The 19385-nt window shown below is 40.3% G+C and overlaps 1 protein-coding gene across 2 annotated transcripts; it reads left to right on the forward strand.

Moving 5' to 3' along the window:
- Nucleotides 435–18181, forward strand: LOC8061292 (CBL-interacting protein kinase 18). 2 transcript variants are annotated; one of them, XM_021447194.1, is made up of 3 exons: nt 435–737; nt 16392–17508; nt 17635–18181. In XM_021447194.1, exons 2-3 carry the CDS (start codon nt 16695–16697, stop codon nt 17988–17990), a joined length of 1170 nt encoding a protein of 389 aa, XP_021302869.1. In that variant the 5' UTR covers nt 435–737; nt 16392–16694; the 3' UTR covers nt 17991–18181. The 2 variants fall into 2 exon arrangements, with proteins under 2 accessions (XP_021302869.1, XP_002439570.2); XM_002439525.2 differs by having other exon boundaries at nt 16392–18181.

Genomic DNA, 19385 nt, shown 5'->3' on the forward strand with positions numbered 1-19385 from the left:
GAGTCTAAATAATAAGTGTTGTGAGAAGGAATACGAAAAAAAAGGTGTTTTAGAGATAAATATGAGACAACTTACTGTATAAGTTGGCTCTAATCACTTGGTTTATAGCCAAATACTTGGCTCTGTTATTGACCTTGCTCTTAGTGTTGGTAAGTTTGAGCGGACCACAGTATACTATACTAGGATCGTCAAAAAAAAACAGTATACTATACTAGAAAACCTGACACTCTTTTCATGATACAGGCCTCCTGGCCCCTGGTTGGTGAACTGCATGATGTATGGACGTCGTGCGCTGTTCAGATGGCAGGAGAGGATAGCAAATAATTCAGCAATTATACACTGCCCAAATTATTATACAAATAATTTATACTACCCCAACGAGCAACGATAATTGAGGCTGCGAATGCGCCCGGGCCAACCATAAAGAAGTGCCGTCGACCACCTCTCCCAAGTTTAGGCCATCGCCGCCCCACCTTCCCGTAGTCCCCTGTTCATCCATCTCAAGAACTCCTCAGATTGCGCTCGGTTCGCCGCTTGCATGCACAGCCCGAGCCCGGGTACCAGCATATTCGTCCTCTCCTGGGCTCCTCATCTCCATCCACGCTGAACACGCCAGGCTGTTCAGATCCAGGCCTCCTCCTCATTGCAACCTCCCCTCCTGAGGCCTCCGTTTCTTCTGCATTCCTGGAACATTGTCGCCACAGGCGTGGAGTGCTGCAAGATCTTCGTTTTTGCTGGTAAGAGAAATCGATCGATCTTGCCTGCTTGTTTTGTTCTGCATTATTTTCTCTTTTTCTACATATACAGCGACACCTCAAATTCGAAGTTCCGGTTCGTAGTAGAACCCATCTTGTTTGCTCTGTTTGCTGCATGGGGAGGACGAGGATCAATAATATCTGATTCCTAATATTCTGTTAAATTAGTGCCATCACTTATTTGATTTCCTATCATCATTGTGTATGTATTTTTTTTGTGGCACAAGTATTCGTTTCTTGCAAGTATAAAGCTATTTGTTCAAAAAAAAACAAGCATAATGCTAAAAGAATGGTATCCACAAAAATGCTATTGAAACAATTACTCCATGAAACACATAAATGTGATTGGCAGTTTGGGATTGTGTGGAGGTACGTCCAGTTCAGAGTTAGGGATGAAACTAGCTAGTTTGCCTTGGCTGATAAGCCATAGCTGAAAGTACTGTTCGCTAATTTGTTGTGAGAGAACTGCTAAATAGAGAACTGCTAAATAGCTGGTAGATTTGACAGATAAGCTCAAACGAACATTCAAATGTGGGCGGCTTTGAAGCTAGACTGCTTCTGATTTCTGAATACGTCGTGTAGGAGAAATATCTTTCATTGGTTGCACGTTTGCCATCTTGTGGCACATTTCTTAATTAATTGATGAAAGAAAATTACTGTGGAGAAAGCAAGGTAAACGACAGATGCGGAGTGATAAGTTATCTTGACTGTACAATAGACTCTGCTGAGATTAAGAGTGTGACAGTTGGACTAAACTTGACAAGCTGACAGTGGAGCTATCAGTGAAGTTTTGTAATTTCACATAGAGTAAATTGCAGGGCCGGTCCTTAAAGTATTATGTGGTTTTCATCTATGTTCTCAAACTATGAAATCGCACGTCTGACTCCCTAATGTATTTAAGTGATCTCATCTAGGTCCTCAAACTACGAAATCGCACGTCTGACTCCCTAATGTATTTAAGTGATCTCATCTAGGTCCAAAATATACATAAGGAGGGTTAGAAGCTGACATAGTCATCCATATGGATATGATTTAAGCACATGACTTCTGATTTAAGCACAGGCGTGCGGCCGCCGGCTCTCCCCTGCTCACCATCACAGCTCCCGCGGCATACGACCTGGTCATGTAGGCGGCAATGGCGGCTGGTTACGCTGCCGAGCAGGGTGAGGTAGACATGGGAGGGGAGGGGCTTGGTCTGCGGTCATCGGTGTTACACTCACTCGCGTAACCAGCCGTCATTGTAACCTACATGACCAGGTCGTATGTCGCGGGCGTTGTGATGGTGAGCAAGAGCGAGCCAGCGGCTGCACGCGTGGACTTAAATCAGGGGTCACATGCTAAAATAATATTCATGTGGATGATCATGTCAGCTTCTAACCCTCTTATATGTGTATTTTAGACCTAGATGAGATCACTTAAATACATTAGGGAGTTAGACGTGCGACTTCGTAGTTCGGGGACCTAGATGAAATCACTTAAATACGTTAGGGAGCAGACGTGCGATTTCGTAGTTTGGGGACCTGGATGAAAACCACGTAATACTTTAACGACCGGCCGTGCAATTTACTCTTTCAGATATGCTATATATTGGTCTCATGAGAGCTTGCGGTGAACATGGGAAAATGGGTCGGAGCTGATTGTGGTTTGATGCCTTTGGAAATATGGTGGGATTGCTTTTTTTTTAGTATACTTATGAAATGGGTTAGAATGGCTAACAAAGCTCATAAAGCCTGATGAGATGGTGGATTGAAGAATTTTAAATTTGAATCACTGGAGCCAGAGAAATAAATGAACCCTTTTAATTAATCGGCAGGATCGTCTCTCATAGTGAAACAAAATAGATTTCTGCCTGCAAATAACCAATTTAGGACATATACAATTAGACTAAGATTTTCTTTTGTCTCTGTTGTGCAAATATTCTCTAGAGCTGTGTACCATTATATTAAAAATAATATGAGGGGGACTAGAGCTAGACTTCTTTGTTTTATACCAAATGAGCAATACAAATAAAAAAACAATCTAGGGATAGTACACTACTAAACTCCCACTTTTCTCATATTAACCTTCTGACAAAAACTTGCTTCTCTAAGGGTGTTATAACTCTATAAGAGTTTTTTTCTTTTTTCTAAAAGGTCGCAAGAGATTTGCTGAATTCATTTAAGAAGGAAAAGAGAATAACAATGACAAACACAAACACAAGGTACATGCATGCCTCCTTCCGAGAGGCAACCTATTACGACGTTGGACTTTGCTGCATAGGGCGTACGGAGGTGATTGTGCGAGGTGCGAGCACTGTCGTGGGCAGCGAGTAGGGGCTGCGATCAATCTGATCTGGGCGCAAGAGGCAGGGGAACAATGTGGAAGACGTTGGGCGCCTAAGGGTGTCTATGTGACACAATCCTTGGCTGATCCTTCTCATTAACCAAGATAGGAGTATTATAGTACGATTACAAGACGCTAACCATGACTCCGAACTCTAACAAACTCTTCTAACAAATCTCCTAAAGATACTAACCAACTTGACTAGCTAGAGTCTGTGGTGACCACGAACGTACATACGCCGGCTGTTGGCGTGCCGCTGGCGTCTAGCATCATGCTCAGCCACTGGCATCCTCGTTCTTTTGTATATATTGCCAACCATAACACAACCACACCACCGTACACAACTGTTTATGGGTATGAGATCCAAAGTTTAAAATAGCGGACTATTGAAAATAGCGGCAACTTTTTTTCAACAGCTATGCAGCTATAGCGGCGCTATGACAAATAGAGTTTTCAAAAAAATGCATGAAAAACACGAGTAATTGATAAAAAAGACATGGTAAATATGAATTTTGATGAATAAAAATATGTTTTTATAAGTCTTGGTAACATTACTAAGTACTAATGTGACATTATAGCATGGTTTATGAAAACTTCATTGTTCAAAATATCAAATTAGTTGTAGCTGATAAATGATAATAGTCTAAGATGGAGTTTTGAGAGTCAGACTGAGATAAATTATCATAGCAGCGCTATAGCGCGTAATAGCGGTGAAATTTATCATAGCAAATGCAACTTAGGAGCACTATAGCGTGTAATAGCGGTAAAAGTTGTGATAGCGAAAAAATACAAATAGCTTAGCGGCAGGTCTGTCCAGCAGCTATAGCGCCGCTATAGCCCGCTATTTTTTTCTATGCTGAGAACTTAAAAACAAAACGTGACTCTGTTTTTTTCGCGTGTACCAAATGCAAACTATTTAAAAATTTTATTGAATGAGACCTAGTAAATTTTATATATGTGAATATTAATTTTATCTCATTACTCATTAGTCATTTTCATAGAGGTAGCTTTTAAATAGCTTCGTGGATGCATCAATAATAATATACTTAAAATAAATATCATTAATTAGTCAGCAAATAAATAATTTTTAAATACCTTTATCATGTGAATGTTCCTTACGAATATGGTTAACAGTCGTACGTTCATTTTAGCATCCATATTAGAACCATATGCAAATACAAGTATCAATGTCATAATTATATCGAAATGCTGACATTTCCACCCAAGAATATTGCTTCCATAATTAGTGAACGTGGTGACACGGTTCAACCCTAGAAGCAGCTATTTTAAATGGAAACTGTGGGGGCAAAAACCCCTGGTAGCTTTTTCGGACTAAGGCTTTTTTAAGAGCATCTCCAAGGGTTTTGTATAATTGATTTGACATTTGTTGTTGTTTGCAAACTTCCAAAACAAAATGTAAAGTCTGAAAATAGGTCATCTCCAAGGGTTTTGCATAATTGACTTGGTATTTACCCAAAGTGGACCCGGATGCGATTTTTTCCGTGTGGCGCACGGTTGCGGTTCCTTCCCGCGCGGTCGACTTCTTCGCGCGCCCAGGTACCCGCGCCGCCAGTTCTATCGCCAATCACTCGCCAATCAGATCGGCAGTGGATGGCGGCGCGTGGGGAGGGAGTTTCTGCGCGATGGAGTCAGTCGCGATCGACAGCGGATAGCGGCGCGTGAAGGACCGGTGCTCACGATGGAGTCCCTCGCGACTTTGATCGGCTGCGGACGGCGACACGTGGAGGGCCGGGGGGTTTCTGTCGCGATCGATGGAGCATATATGACGCGAAGAAAAGCCCGGATCGCGCGGGGGACCGGGAGACGCCCGCGATCGGGCATTTGCCAAGCCATCCGCGGCTTGGCAATTATGCCAAGTTTGCTCTCTCATTTGCTAAGTTGTCCAAAATGCAAACTCCAAATGCAAAACTGTTGGATACCTCATTTTGCGATTTTTGGCAAATTACAAGAATGCAAACCTCAAATGCAAAACCGTTGGACATGCTCTTAGTTCACCCCCAAAACCAAAAACTTTTCAAGGTTTTCCGTCACATCGAATCTTGCGGCACATGCATGAATTATTAAATATAGACTAAAACAAAAAATAATTGCACAATTACCTGTAAATCGTGAGATGAATATTTTGAGCCAAATTAGTTCATAATTGGACAATTATTATCAAATAAAAATGAAAGTGTTACAGTATCCAAAACTCAAAAAAATTCGGAACTGAACAAGGCCTAAAAGAAATTGATGGTCCAAAAGACGACCAAAAAAGTTGTTTTATTTTAATGGAATTGCAAAATAACACATTTGCTAAGGCCATGTCTGTTTCGACGGTCTCTTTGAAAAACCATGTGACTATTTCCAACAATGAGATGAAACATTCATGCTTCCTCCGTACCAAGAGCAATTTTGATGTTCAAAAATCATTGTAAGTCAAGCGATCTTAAATTTGACTAAATTGATACAGGTAACTATAAACACTTATGACATCAAATAGGTATACAAAATAATAGTCCTAATGGTCCTAATTTGATATTATAAGTATTTTTAATATTTTAATAAATTTTTTAAACCTACTATAGTTTGGTTAAGGACGATCCCAGAACATGGTCATGGTATTTAGAATAGAGATACTGGTGGAGATTTGTCGTGGCCTTTTAGTTTTTTAGGAGAACTACTTCAGTCTCCAACCCCTTCTTTGTCAACATTATGCAGGAAATCAAAACTATAATGCTTAAAACACTACATAAATCTCATGACCCCAAGTTCCAAACACCTCATCACCAATGATTTTAGGCCTTGACGGTGATAGTGGGAAGTGATAATAATCCTCATACTGATTTTCAAGATGGCAGTGAAAATGATGATCGCTTCCGGCTTGTTATATGGCAGCCAGCAACAGCTACACTCCGCCGTCACCATTTTCCATCTCCTTGCACTAGCCTAATCGTTTCCTTGCCCAACGTGCTACCTCCTCACACTACAACGCACCTCTGCCCTAGCTAGATCTGAGAGAGGGAGAGAAAGTGAGAGGATCCAGAGAGATATGAGAGAAAGACAGTGACGGAGAAGACAACACTTCGATCGGAGCAGGGGAGGATGACCAGTGCTGCTTAGTGTGGGGTGGGAGGCTACCACCGTGCTAGGGAGTCGAGCCACGCTAGGTCAGGCTACATTGTGTCATGCTATGGCACCGCCACTGCAAGTGCAGCTGCGAGTCACTAGGACAGAGAGAGAGAGAGAGAGACGGGAGGGGAAGAGAGAGAGAGAGAGTGACGGAGATGATGACACGGATCAGAGAAGGGGATGACCATTGGTGCTTGGTGTGGAGCAGGGGGGCTGTCGCCGTGCTATGGCGCCAAGCCACACTAGGTCGGGGCGCACCTACATTGTGCTAGGGCACTAGTGCTGCCCCTGCACCATGTGGGGATGTCACAACTATGAATCACTAGGACACAGAGAGCCTGGAGAGGAAGAGAGATGTATTTTCTTTCTTCATGCGAGAGAAGGGGAGAGAGAGGGATAGAGCACAAAATAGAGGAGGTATAAGTCGACGTCGTGGTGTGAAGCCTCACTAGTTAGGGTGCACCTACGTCATGCTAGCACACTAGTGTTGTGACTGCACCATGTGGGGATGCCACAACTATGAACCAATAGGACAGAGAGAGACTAGAGGGGAAGGGAGAGAGAGAGGTATTTTATTTCTTCATGAGAAGATGAGACAATGATAGAATATAACACAAAATAAAGGAGGCACAGGGTGTAATGGATCCATGTGTTGCCCTGGCATGTCAAGCACTTAAAGAAAACACATGGGGTGGAAGCAGTGGGGGAAAGAGGCACAAGCGCACAAACTGCTCCGTTGTCAAGGCATTTACATCGACGATTGGTATAATGAATCATTGGTGGCCCGTTCATAATATGAACTGTTGGTGAAAATCATTTGCACCAATGGCTTGTATTACATATTGTTACTAAAAAATCATTACCAATGGATTTGTTTAAACTGACTGTAAAAATGTCATTGGTGAAAACGAGTTATGTAGTAGTGTTTCTCAATCTAGTGATGTAGAAATAGAATGAGCATTGGGTGATAGGATTAGGGGTGGTGGGGCTAAAAAATAAAGACTAGAAATCCCACTAGGGTTATACCCTACAGTTATGAGCGAGGGAGAAGAGCTAGTAATAGTGCCCAATGGTCTAACTTAGAGCTAGCTCACTCAATTTTTAGTCACTAATAAACAGTGCAAAATGCAAGAGATTAGTGTAAGCCCAAGAGATTAAAAAGCAAGAGATTAGTGTGAAACCAAGAGAGATAGTCCAGCACGCTATAGGATGCTCATCTCTCTGATGACATGATATACATATTGTTGCCTCTCTCTCTCCGCCACATTTACCGCCTTAGAGATAATGTTAGCTTATATTGTCAGAGACCTCCTAATAAGAGGCCTTGCGGAACCATAACATTGGCATGTGACATAACCCCACCGCGCGCAGGTTGTTACAAGGCGGACCAAGCACAACACCATATAATGATGATGATGGCTGACTAGTGACAACCACAAATATGGAGCAGCGCGCATTAGTTGGTCGACGCAACGCCCAGGGCCTGATTGGTTTGATGATTAGGGGAGCCTGCTGGCTTGCTCCTATGGACCGAACTGATGTGCACATTAGTTGTTTTGTTTCCCATTCACGAGCTCGCTGTTGCGCTCACTTAATCTCGGTTCAGCCCCAAGGTGTGTGCGCTTTCACACCTATATAGGAACCAGGCTCCGGAGAAACGAAAACAAGATTTGTTTGCTGGAACCAGACTATGCGGGTCTGCTTCCATGTCGCCAGCCAGGTTCTGGGACTAGCCCAGCCATCCAATCGCGTCACGCCTACACCTCACAATCCAGGGCCGCTCGGAAGTACTAACCAAACATGCCCTAAATAAATAGGAAAGTCACAGAGGTCATCAAAAGAAGTGAGGCCTTGTTCAATATACGAAATGAAAATATTTGGGTGTCAATTAGATATGTCGGTACGGTATTGGGAGGAGTTTTTGATACAAATAGAAAAACAGATTACATAGCTCGCCAGAAAACTGCGAGACGAATTTAAGTCTACTTAATCCAACATTAGCACTTGTGGGTTACTGTATCAGTTATGGCTATTCATGGACTAATTAGGCTGAAAAGATTTGTCTCGTGATTTACAACCAAAGATTTACAAGTGAACTAGTTTTTTCATCTAAATTTAGTGGTCCATGCATATGTCCAAAGATTTGATGGGATGAGTCTGAGCATGAATGCACTCATGTCGACTTCTTCTGTTAGCCTTTCTCCATAGGCTATACTTACATAGGGGTTACGTATAGTTAGTGTTAGTTATGCTAGACCCACGATGCAAGCCTTCTACCTCGGTTAGTTAGTTTAGTCTTATTTTCTTCCGATTTACATTATAGGTTCTTTCCAATACATATACAATTTGACTAAATTTAATTTTCATGCAACATCACTACCTTTAAGTTATTGTGTGCACTTGTTCATATCCTACTCGGAGCCAGGTAATCTATCTACTGACGCTTAACTAGGCCATCGCACTAGTAAGGAGCTACTTTGCTCGATGTAGGGCCTAGCTGACTTTTAGGTTGTGTGGCGCCTAGAGTATGTCCGCACATGGACCTGGTGCCACTAGTGATAAGCGTGATATGTAAACATGTCAACGGAGGAGCCTTGTCAGAAGCACGATATGCAAGACATGCTGATGAGGTCTCTTCAGGGACGAAGCTAGAAAATAAATTAGGGGGGGGGGCTGAACAAAAGTACTAAATCGACTTAGCTCTACTATAACCTCTCATAATAGAAAAAATATAATAGCTTAAAGTAGTCTATTGAAAATATTGATTAACAATGAAATTCATAAAAAACATCATAGAAAATAAAGGTTTTAGCTCACCCTACTTTATGTATCTATGATTAAAATTGGAAGGGGAGTACCAAGGGTTTCACTAGCGTGGCAGAGGTGGAAGGGGGGGGGGGGAGGGAGCTGGAGCCCCTAGCCCCACGGCTAGCTCCATGCATGCTTGAGACCTGAAACCTCTGACGTCCAAGAGGAACCCCTAGGCGTGTGGCAGCTATGTGCTGTCCTCACTGGCCTGGTCACTCTAGGGTGTCATCACTGTCAATCCACCGGCCATGCAGCAGTGATGAAGACCGAGAGAAGAGATAGATGGGAAAAGAGGGCAAATAGAGGTAGTTGATTGATTTTTTTTGTCGATTGTGCATTGGCAACATCAATTGACCATGGCCCTTATATTTATAAGAACGTAACGGGGCGGTTTTATCCTTCTCGATGTCAAAACCCCTTAAAAAACGCATCCAAACCCAGGTTAGATCTGAACTGCCATGTAGAAGTTGGCCTAGCCGGTTCCAAAACCGGCGTTTCTCGTCTCAGAATCAGCTTGGCGGGTTTTCTGTACCTCTCGGCAAAAAATCTTCTAAAATCATAATTAATTTGTTTGGATTCTAAATGGGGCAATCCTTATATAAGTTATTTGATCAGCTAAACAAGAGGAATGTAATGGTGTAATCCAATTTTGGGAACCGGCAAGGCCAGTTTTGGCTAGTTTAGCACTTTGAAAAGCTGTTTTATTCGTTGAGGCTCAAAATGAGACGATCCAAGTATGCTTTCTACGTCTCAATGAAAGAAACATGATGGCAGAGCACATTATTCACTTTGGTTAATTTTTGGTGTCTGCACTTTCTAAATGAAATTATGCATCCATTGATGTACTTCATCCAGCTGTTGGGTTGAGTCACGGTACAACCCAGTTCATTATTGCGGTCTACTAGCTAGTTCCAAGCCACTTCTTTTTTAGATAAAGGATAAAATATTTGGTTTCATCTATCCAAGGATAGAATCAGGCTAACTATTACCAACTCCAAACACAGGCACATTGTTTGGCCAAAGTAAAACTTAAAACCACTCGCAGGACAAACAGAACAAGTAAAAGTTCTTGACTACACATAACCAACGTGTCTTTGCGATAGCCAACCATTGGAACCAAACAATTCTAAAGTCGATGTATCTAGGTGTTATGCCACAGAGATCATTTGATCTTTAAGATCTTCATGCCACTGCATGTTTGCCCATTGACGCAGTTAGTCCGTTCCTCGGACACAGAGAGCCTCGTGACGAAGAGAGAGAGGTATTTTTTCTTCATGTGAGAGAAGAGGAGAGAGAGGGATAGAACACAAAATAGAGGAGGTATAAGTCGACATCGTGGGTGCCAAGCCACACGAGTTAGGGTGCACCAACATCATGCTAGCTCACTAGTGTTGTGCCTGCACCATGTGGGGATGCCACAACTATGAATCAATAGGACAGAAAGAGTCTAGACGGGACGAGAGAGAGAGGGAGGTATTTTATTTCTTCATAGGAGAGAAGAGGAGACAAGGATATAATAGAACACAAAATGAAGGTGGCACAGGGTGTAATGGATCCATGTGTTGCCCGGGCATGTCAAGCACTTAAAGAAAACACATGGGGTGGGAGCAGTGGGGGAGAGAGGCACGAGCGCATGAACTGCTCCGTTGTCAAGGCATTTACATCGATGATTGGTATAATGAATCATTGGTGGCCAGTTCATAATATGAACTGTTGGTGAAAATCATTTGCACCAATGGCTTGTATTACAGATTGTTACTAAAAAATCATTACCAATGGATTTGTTTAAACTGACTGAAAAAATGTCATTGGTGAAAACAAGTTATGTAGTAGTGGTTCTCAATCTAGTGATGTAGAAATAGAATGAGCATTGGGTGATAGGATTAGGGGTGGTGGGGCTAAAAAACAAAGACTAGAAATCCCACTAGGGTTACACCCTACAGTGATGAGCGAGGGAGAAGAGCTAGTGATAGTGCCCAATGGTCTAACTTAGAGCTAGCTCACTCAATTTTTAGTCACTAATAAACAGTGCAAAATCCAAGAGATTAGTGTAAACCCAAGAGATTAAAAAGCAAGAGATTAGTGTGAAACCAAGAGAGATAGTCCAGCACGCTATAGGATGCTCATCTCTCTGATGACATGATATACATATTGTTGCCTCTCTCTCCGCCACATTTACCGCCTTAGAGATAATGTTAGCTTATATTGTCAGAGACCTCCTAATAAGAGGCCTTGCAGAACCACAACATTGGCATGTGACACAACCCCACCGCGCGCAGGTTGTAGCAAGGCGGACCAAGCACAACACCATATAATGATGATGATGGCTGACTAGTGACAACCACAAATATGGAGCAGCGCACATTAGTTGGTGGACGCAAAGCCCAGGGCCTGATTGGTTTGATGATTAGGGGAGCCTGCTGGCTTGCTCCTATGGACCGAACTGATGTGCACATTAGTTGTTTTGTTTCCCATTCGTGAGCTCGCTGTTGCGCTCACTTAATCTCGGTTCAGCCCCAAGGTGTGTGCACTTTCACATCTATATAGGAACCGGTCTCCGGAGAAACGAAAACAAGATTTGTTTGCTGGAACCAGTCTATGCGGGCCTGCTTCCATGTCGCCAGCCAGGTTCTGGGACTCGCCCAGCCATCCAATCGTGTCACGCCTACACCTCACAATCCAGGGCCGCTCGGAAGTACTAATCAAACATGCCCTAAATAAATAGGAAAGTCGCAGAGGTCAACAAAAGAAGTGAGGCCTTGTTCAATATACGAAATGAAAATATTTGGGTGTCAATTAGATATGTCGGTACAGTGTTGGGAAGAGTTTTTGATACAAATAGAAAAACAGATTACATAGCTCGCCTGAAAACTGCGAGATGAATTTAAGTCAACTTAATCCAACATTAGCACTTGTGGGTTACTGTATCAGTTATGGCTAGGGACTAATTAGGTTGAAAAGATTTGTCTCGTGATTTACAACCAAAGATTTACAAGTGAACTAGTTTTTTCATCTAAATTTAGTGGTCCATGCATATGTCCAAAGACTTGATGGGATGAGCCTAAGCATGAATGCACTCATGTCGACTTCTTCTGTTAGCCTTCCTCCATAGGCTATACTTACATAGGGGTTACGTATAGTTAGTTTTAGTTATGCTAGACCCAGGATGCAAGCCTTCTAGCTCGGTTAGTTAGTTTAGTCTTATTTTCTTCCGATTTACATTATAGGTTCTTTCCAATACATATACAATTTGACTAAATATATTTTTCATGCAACATCACTACCTTTAAGTTATTGTGTGCACTTGTTCATATCCTACTCGGAGCCAGGTAATCTATCTACTGACGCTTAACTAGGCCATCATACTAGTAAGGAGCTACTTTGCTCGATGTAGGGCCAAGCTGACTTTTAGGTTGTGTGGCGCCTAGGGTATGTCCGCACATGGACCTGGTGCCTCTAGTGATAAGCGTGATATGTAAACATGTCAACGGAGGAGCCTTGTCAGAAGCACGATATGCAAGACATGTTGATGAGGTCTCTTCAGGGACGAAGCTAGAAAATAAATTAGGGGGGCTGAACAAAAGTGCTAAATCGACTTAGCTCTACTATAACCTCTCATAATAGAAAAAATATAATAGCTTAAAGTAGTCTATTGAAAACATTGATTAACGATGAAATTCATAAAAAACATCATAGAAAATAAAGGTTTTAGCTCACCCTACTTTATGTATCTATGATTAAAATTGGAAGGGGAGCACCAAGGGTTTCACTAGCGTGGCATAGGTGGAAGGAGGTGGAGGGAGCTGGAGCCCCTAGCCCCACGGCTAGCTCCGTGCATGCTTGAGACCTGAAACCTCTGACGTCCAGGAGGAACACCTAGGCGTGTGGCAGCTATGTGCTGTCCTCACTGGCCTGGTCAGTCTAGGGTGTCATCACTGTCAATCCACCAACCATGCAGCGGTGATGAAGACCGAGAGAAGAAGTAGATGGGAAAAAAGGGCAAATAGAGGTAGTGGATTGATTTTTTTGTTAATTGTGCATTGGCCACATCAATTGAACATGGCCCTTATATTTATAAGAACGTAACGGGGCGGTTTTATCCTTCTTGATGTCAAAACCCCTTAAAAACACATCCAAACCCAAGTTAGATCTGAACTGCCATGTAGAAGTTGGCCTAGCCGGTTCCAAAACCGGCGTTTCTTGTCTCAGAATCAGCTTGGCGGGTTTTCTGTACCTCTAGACAAAAAATCTTCTAAAATCATAATTAATTTGTTTGGATTCTAAATGGGGCAATCCTTATATAAGTTATTTGATCAGCTCAACAAGAGGAATGTAATGGTGTAATCTAATTTTGGGAACCAACAAGGCCAGTTTTGGCTAGTTTAGCACTTTGAAAAGCTGTTTTATTCTTTGAGGCTCAAAATGAGATGATCCAAGTATGCTTTCTACGTCTCAACGAAAGAAACATGATAGCAAAGCACATTATTCACTTTGGTCAATTTTTGGTGTATACACTTTCTAAATGAAATTATGCATCCAGTGATGTACTTCATCCAGCTATTGGTATGAGCCACGGTACAACCCAGTTCATTATTCCGGTCTACTAGCTAGTTCCAAGCCACTTTTTTTTAGATAAAGGATAAAATATTTGGTTTCATCTATCCAAGGATAGAATCAGGCTAACTACTACCAACTCCAAACACAGGCACATTGTTTGGCCAAAGTAAAATTTAAAACCACTCGCAGAACAAGTAATAGTTCTTGACTAAACATAACCAACTTTTCTTTGCGATAGCCAACCTTTGGAACCAAAGAATTCTAAAGTCGATGTATCTAGGTGTTGTGCCACACAGATCATTTGATCTTTAAGATCTTCATGCCTTTGCAAGTTTGTCCATTGATGTAGTTAGTGCGTTCCTCGGAATAGTACCTGCAAAAGAGATTTTGGTTTGTATTTGTCAAAAACCACATCATTCCTTGTTATCTAAATTGCCCAAAGAAGTGCGGAAGCTGCTATTAATAACAATGCATTATACTTTTTGTCACCCAATTTAGACCAATGATAAAACAAATCATCTATATTCGTAGGAGGTGATATCCCAAAAAGTATATGTATAGAGAGCCACAAAAATTTAGCATAAAACAATAAAAAAAGAGATGGTGAATTATCTCTAAGAAATGGTTAGAAACAACTTTTGTTTCCATTACAATTTCTCCTAACCAAGTTATATTTGGTAAGAATCACTCTTCTTTTTAAATACCACATGAAAACTTTTAGTTTCATCGGAAGCTTCATTCGCCAAACATCTTGCGACACTCTCACCCCATTGTAAATTAATGCAGCATACATCGACTTGATTGTAAAGACCCTGAGAGGCCTTTAAGCCCCATACAAACACATCTCTTGCCCCTAGTAAGTTAACCTATTATAAAGAAGCAACAATTCAATACTAGTTTGTTAAGTTCGCACCCACCAAATTTATTAGAAAATAAATATTTAGTATGAGGGAAGTCATAGTTGTAGCTATAGTGTCTTGTTTTCTTCTTACAATATTAAACAACATAGGAAATTATCCTTGAGAGGTTTGTTACCCAGCAAGTATCAACCCAAAATCTAGTTTGTGATCCATCTTTGACATTAAAATGTCCTAACTTCATAAGGCTTTTCTAAAATGCAAATTCATTGGTTTGTTTTCACAACTTCTTAGGATCTTATTTTCAATATACTTATTTTTTACTAACTCTTGCCACAACCCATCCTCATTTTAAAACTTGAACAACCCCTTACTATGCAAACATTTATTTTGAATCTCTAGATTCTGAATATCTAGACCTCCCTGATCCTTAGGCTGACACATAACTTCCTATTTGACTAACCTGTATTTCCTCTTGTGCTGGTCATTTTGCGAGTATAAGTGAGATCTAAAACAATCATTTTTTCCAACACTCCTTTTGGCAGTTTAAGAAAGACATCATAAACATCGGTAAACTAGATAGTATGGAGATTATAAGCAGTTTACCATTCCATCCACTATGTCTCTTCTCAATTCTCTCTTCGATGCTCTTCCACTCTTTACAATATAGTTTCCTAAAATGCATAGGTAAACCCAGGTAGCGAATTGGATATTTACCAATGGCATAGCCGAACAGTTGCCAATAAAACTCTCCGTGATCTTTAGCTTGTCCAAAACAAAAGACTTTGGTTTTGTGGAAATTTATCTTTAAGCAAGTAGTTGCTTGAAAGTGCTTAACAACAATTTCATATTAACAGCTTTTTCAACATCATGACTCATGAAGATCACTGTGTCATTAGTATACTGAAAAATGGACAATCCATCTTGAATTAGATGGGGGAATAACCCCTTCTATCTGTCCTGCATCCTTTGCTCTAGCAGTTCCCGAAGTAATGTCTAAACCCAAGGATTTCACAAATCAAAGATAAAGGATTCCGGAACAAGTAAACACGATTTTCAACCGTCTCAACAATAGAATTAGATCAGAATAAGGAATAAAAGTTAATTTGTTCGAGATGACATAAAGAAAATAGTTTAGAGACGACTCAAAAAATTTCGAAGGGTTTAGTATGGCCAACATATCATCCAATATATTGGATAGTATAGGAGACATGAGATCACCTTGCTTTAAACCTTTTCTAGTCTGGAAGTAAGACCCAAGTTGGTCATTAACTTTAATATTTACAATGCCTCTTTGTGTAAAATTTTGTACCCATTCGCACCACTTTTGAGAAAATCCCTTCATCCTTAATGTTTGTTGTAGAAAACTCCAATTTTACTTTATCATAGGCTCTCTCAAAATCCATTTTAAATATCACACCGTCTTTGTTTTTTGTGTGTAGTTCACGAAGCGTTTCATGTAAAATAACTGCACCCTCCATAATATTTCTTCCTTGTAAAAAGGTCGTCTAAGTCGGTCTTCTTAGTTTTTGGGCAATAGTAGATAATCTATTTGTTGCCGCTTTTGTGAAGCCTATCAAGATGAATTAGTTTAGATGCCCACATGCCATTAAGCCATTAAGGATTGGTACAAGTCTCATAGGCTTGGAACCTGGCGACATATTCTAATCCTATGCTTGACGTACCTTAACCAAAATAAGAAGGAAACATAGACCTCAGTGGCATGGAGTCTTCCGTAGTATTTTAGGACATAGTATTTTTAGGCGCATGAACATTTTTATCTAAATGCACAATTCTTTTTGCATTTTAATATATTTTCCATTCCATCCATGTCATGCTTTCTGCAACTTTTTAAATTAATTCTTGATAGATTATTATCTCTCTACTGCAAACTATAAAATTATTCATTATTGTTTTTTAAAGGAATAAAATTAATTATGCTTGTTCTATTTATTTGCAGCTCTATAAGCATTGTGTTCTGTATTGTGAGGCCATTTTAAGGAATGCAGAAAGATGTGTTTGCGTGAAAAGGATTTCTGTTGTAATGAGGAAGACATATCTCCAATTGATTTGAAATCACTAATTCTTGATGAGCGAGGATTTCAAGCACACATTAGATGCATAGCAGAACTTAATTGCGATGGTTCCGATGTCAGAAGAAATATGGCAATGCTAGGTCATATAAATTCTGAAGACGGTTAAAGTTTTTCATTACCAACTTGTCTTCCTACAACTTGATGCAATCATTTGGTAGTAGGTGCTTATGATGGAAACAGAGAAAAATGGAAACATTCTTATGCATAGGTATGAGGTTGGCAAATTATTGGGGCAAGGTACTTTTGCCAAGGTATACCATGCCAGGAACATAGAGACTTCTCAAAGTGTTGCTATCAAGGTTATTGACAAGGATAAAATTTTCAAGGTTGGCCTAATGGAGCAGATCAAACGAGAGATATCAGTGATGAAACTGGTGAGGCACCCAAACATTGTGCAACTTTATGAAGTCATGGCTACTAAATCAAAGATATATTTTGTGCTTGAATATGTTAAGGGTGGTGAATTATTTAACAAAATTGCTAAAGGGAAGTTAAGAGAAGATCCTGCAAGGAAATACTTTCAGCAATTGGTTAGTGCAGTTGATTTTTGTCATAGTAGGGGTGTCTACCATCGTGATTTGAAGCCAGAAAACCTGCTTGTTGATGAGAATGGGAATCTAAAAATTTCTGATTTTGGATTGAGTGCCCTTGCTGAATCAAGACGCCATGACGGTCTTCTACACACAACTTGTGGTACTCCAGCATATGTGGCGCCAGAGGTTATCAGCCGAAAAGGATATGATGGTGCAAAGGTTGATACATGGTCTTGTGGTGTGATTCTATTTGTTCTTATGGCTGGATATCTCCCTTTCCAAGATTCAAATTTGATGGAGATGTATAGAAAGATTGGAAAAGCAGATTTTAAATGTCCACCATGGTTTCCATCTGATGTACGCAAGTTAGTGTCAAGAATTCTTGATCCAAATCCAAGGACTAGAATGCCAATTACAAAAATAGTGGAATGCTTTTGGTTCAAAAAAGGTATTGACAACAAGCTAATCCGGAAGACTATGGAGATAAAGGGGAAAGTTTCAGCTCTAACTAATGTTAAACAAGATGTAACAAAGGTTACTAACCTTAATGCTTTTGACATTATTTCTCTTTCAGAAGGCTTCAATCTTTCAGGCTTGTTTGATGATTCTGAGAAAAGAAAAGAGACAAGGTTCACATCTAGTCAACCAGCTTCAACTATTATCTCAAAACTAGAAGATGTCGCCACCTGTTCAAAGCTTACAGTAAAGAAGAAAGAAGGTGGTGTGTTAAAAATGAAAGGTGAAAATGAAGGAAGGAAAGGTGTACTGTCTATTGATGCAGAGATCTTTGAAGTTACACCTTCTTTCCATCTTGTAGAGATCAAGAAAAACAATGGGGATACGATAGAATATGAAAATTTGTTTAAACAGGAAATGAAACCAGCGCTCAAAGACATTGTTTGGGCATGGCAAGGTGAGCGTCGGGACTAATAGGCCAAGGATCATAATCAGTGATAAATTGCTAAACTAGTTTGTTTCCACAATAAGCCATAATGTTCGTTAACCTTCAAAAGTTGTATTCGATTAGAACTTTCTCGCATTTGACATTAACATTTGATTTGATTCAGATTTTGTTAAGCAACATCATTGTTATATTGCATCTATCATTAATTGTTTCTTTTTTTGATAATCTACAACTAGATTGGAGAATGTATAGTTGTTACGTCAAATCAGTTTGCACAGTATGCTAGATGATTATTTTCACATTTTAATGGGTCATTTTAGACATTCCTTTTCGTTTTAATAATTCTCTAACCATACATTGTGTACATATTAAAAATGGCAACACACACTTTTGAAGGTTCTATAAAATCTATTACTATTTGTGAGTCTTACTTGACATATTTAATCATGATGGAGTATGAATATTCTACAACTAGGTAAATTTAATATAGCCAAAATATCTAGAACATATAAGGATGATGGAATATCTAGAGTATAGATATTTTATTAGAAAAGCATGGAAGGAGCTACATGGTACAATCCTAAAAGGTCAGGTATGTACCTAATATTAACATACTTCCTCCGTCTCAAAAAGTATGTGAATCTCACTTTTCAAGGTGAGATTAGAGTAGGTGCAAAATTACACATTTGCCCCCTATTTGTAGGTGCAAAATTACACAATTACCCCTCTATTGTTCTCCCATGAACTGAAAAGTAATCACTCATTCTAGAGTCTTCTTGAATATTTTTCTGTATGCCTGCAAAGGAGCTCAACACCTCCACCTCCAAGAAGTCTTCTTCTGACCCACTAGATGAATGGGTAGGCTATTGTAGTTTTATAGGCATGCAATGGTTTCTTTAAAAGGTGGGCCCCACTAAAAGCTGATCTTAAGCTACGGTTACATTCTTTCTAAGATAAGATTTGAATCATAGGATCACATCCTTTCTAGAATGAAGGGAGTATATAAACTTTCTTCTTCGATAACATCTGGGGGCCTCCATTATTTGTCTCCCACCCTACTTCATTGTCCCTGTTTGACCCATTTTGCACCATTGACATCGGGATGACGAATGAACTCATGTCAATAGTTCTACCCGACAGTTGCTCCAACTCCACTCATTCCAAAAATAGAATCGGCTATCTCTCCGCTAGCCTAGCTTTATGCAATCTGATTTCCTTGACACATATGTAAACTACCTCTCTTATGTATTATACATTCATGTAAACTATACTCTTCGGCCATGCATGCCTAGTTTTTTGATTGCATCATAGGTGTGGATCCTAGGGGCATGTTTAGAATTGTTTCTATAGAATCTACTAGGAGTTCCAAATAGCCACAACTTTGGCCCAGCTTTTACAATCTAGAGCACCCCATATTCAAT

This window comes from Sorghum bicolor, chromosome 9 (assembly GCF_000003195.3).
Source record: "Sorghum bicolor cultivar BTx623 chromosome 9, Sorghum_bicolor_NCBIv3, whole genome shotgun sequence".
In the NCBI taxonomy this organism is placed as follows: domain Eukaryota; kingdom Viridiplantae; phylum Streptophyta; class Magnoliopsida; order Poales; family Poaceae; genus Sorghum; species Sorghum bicolor.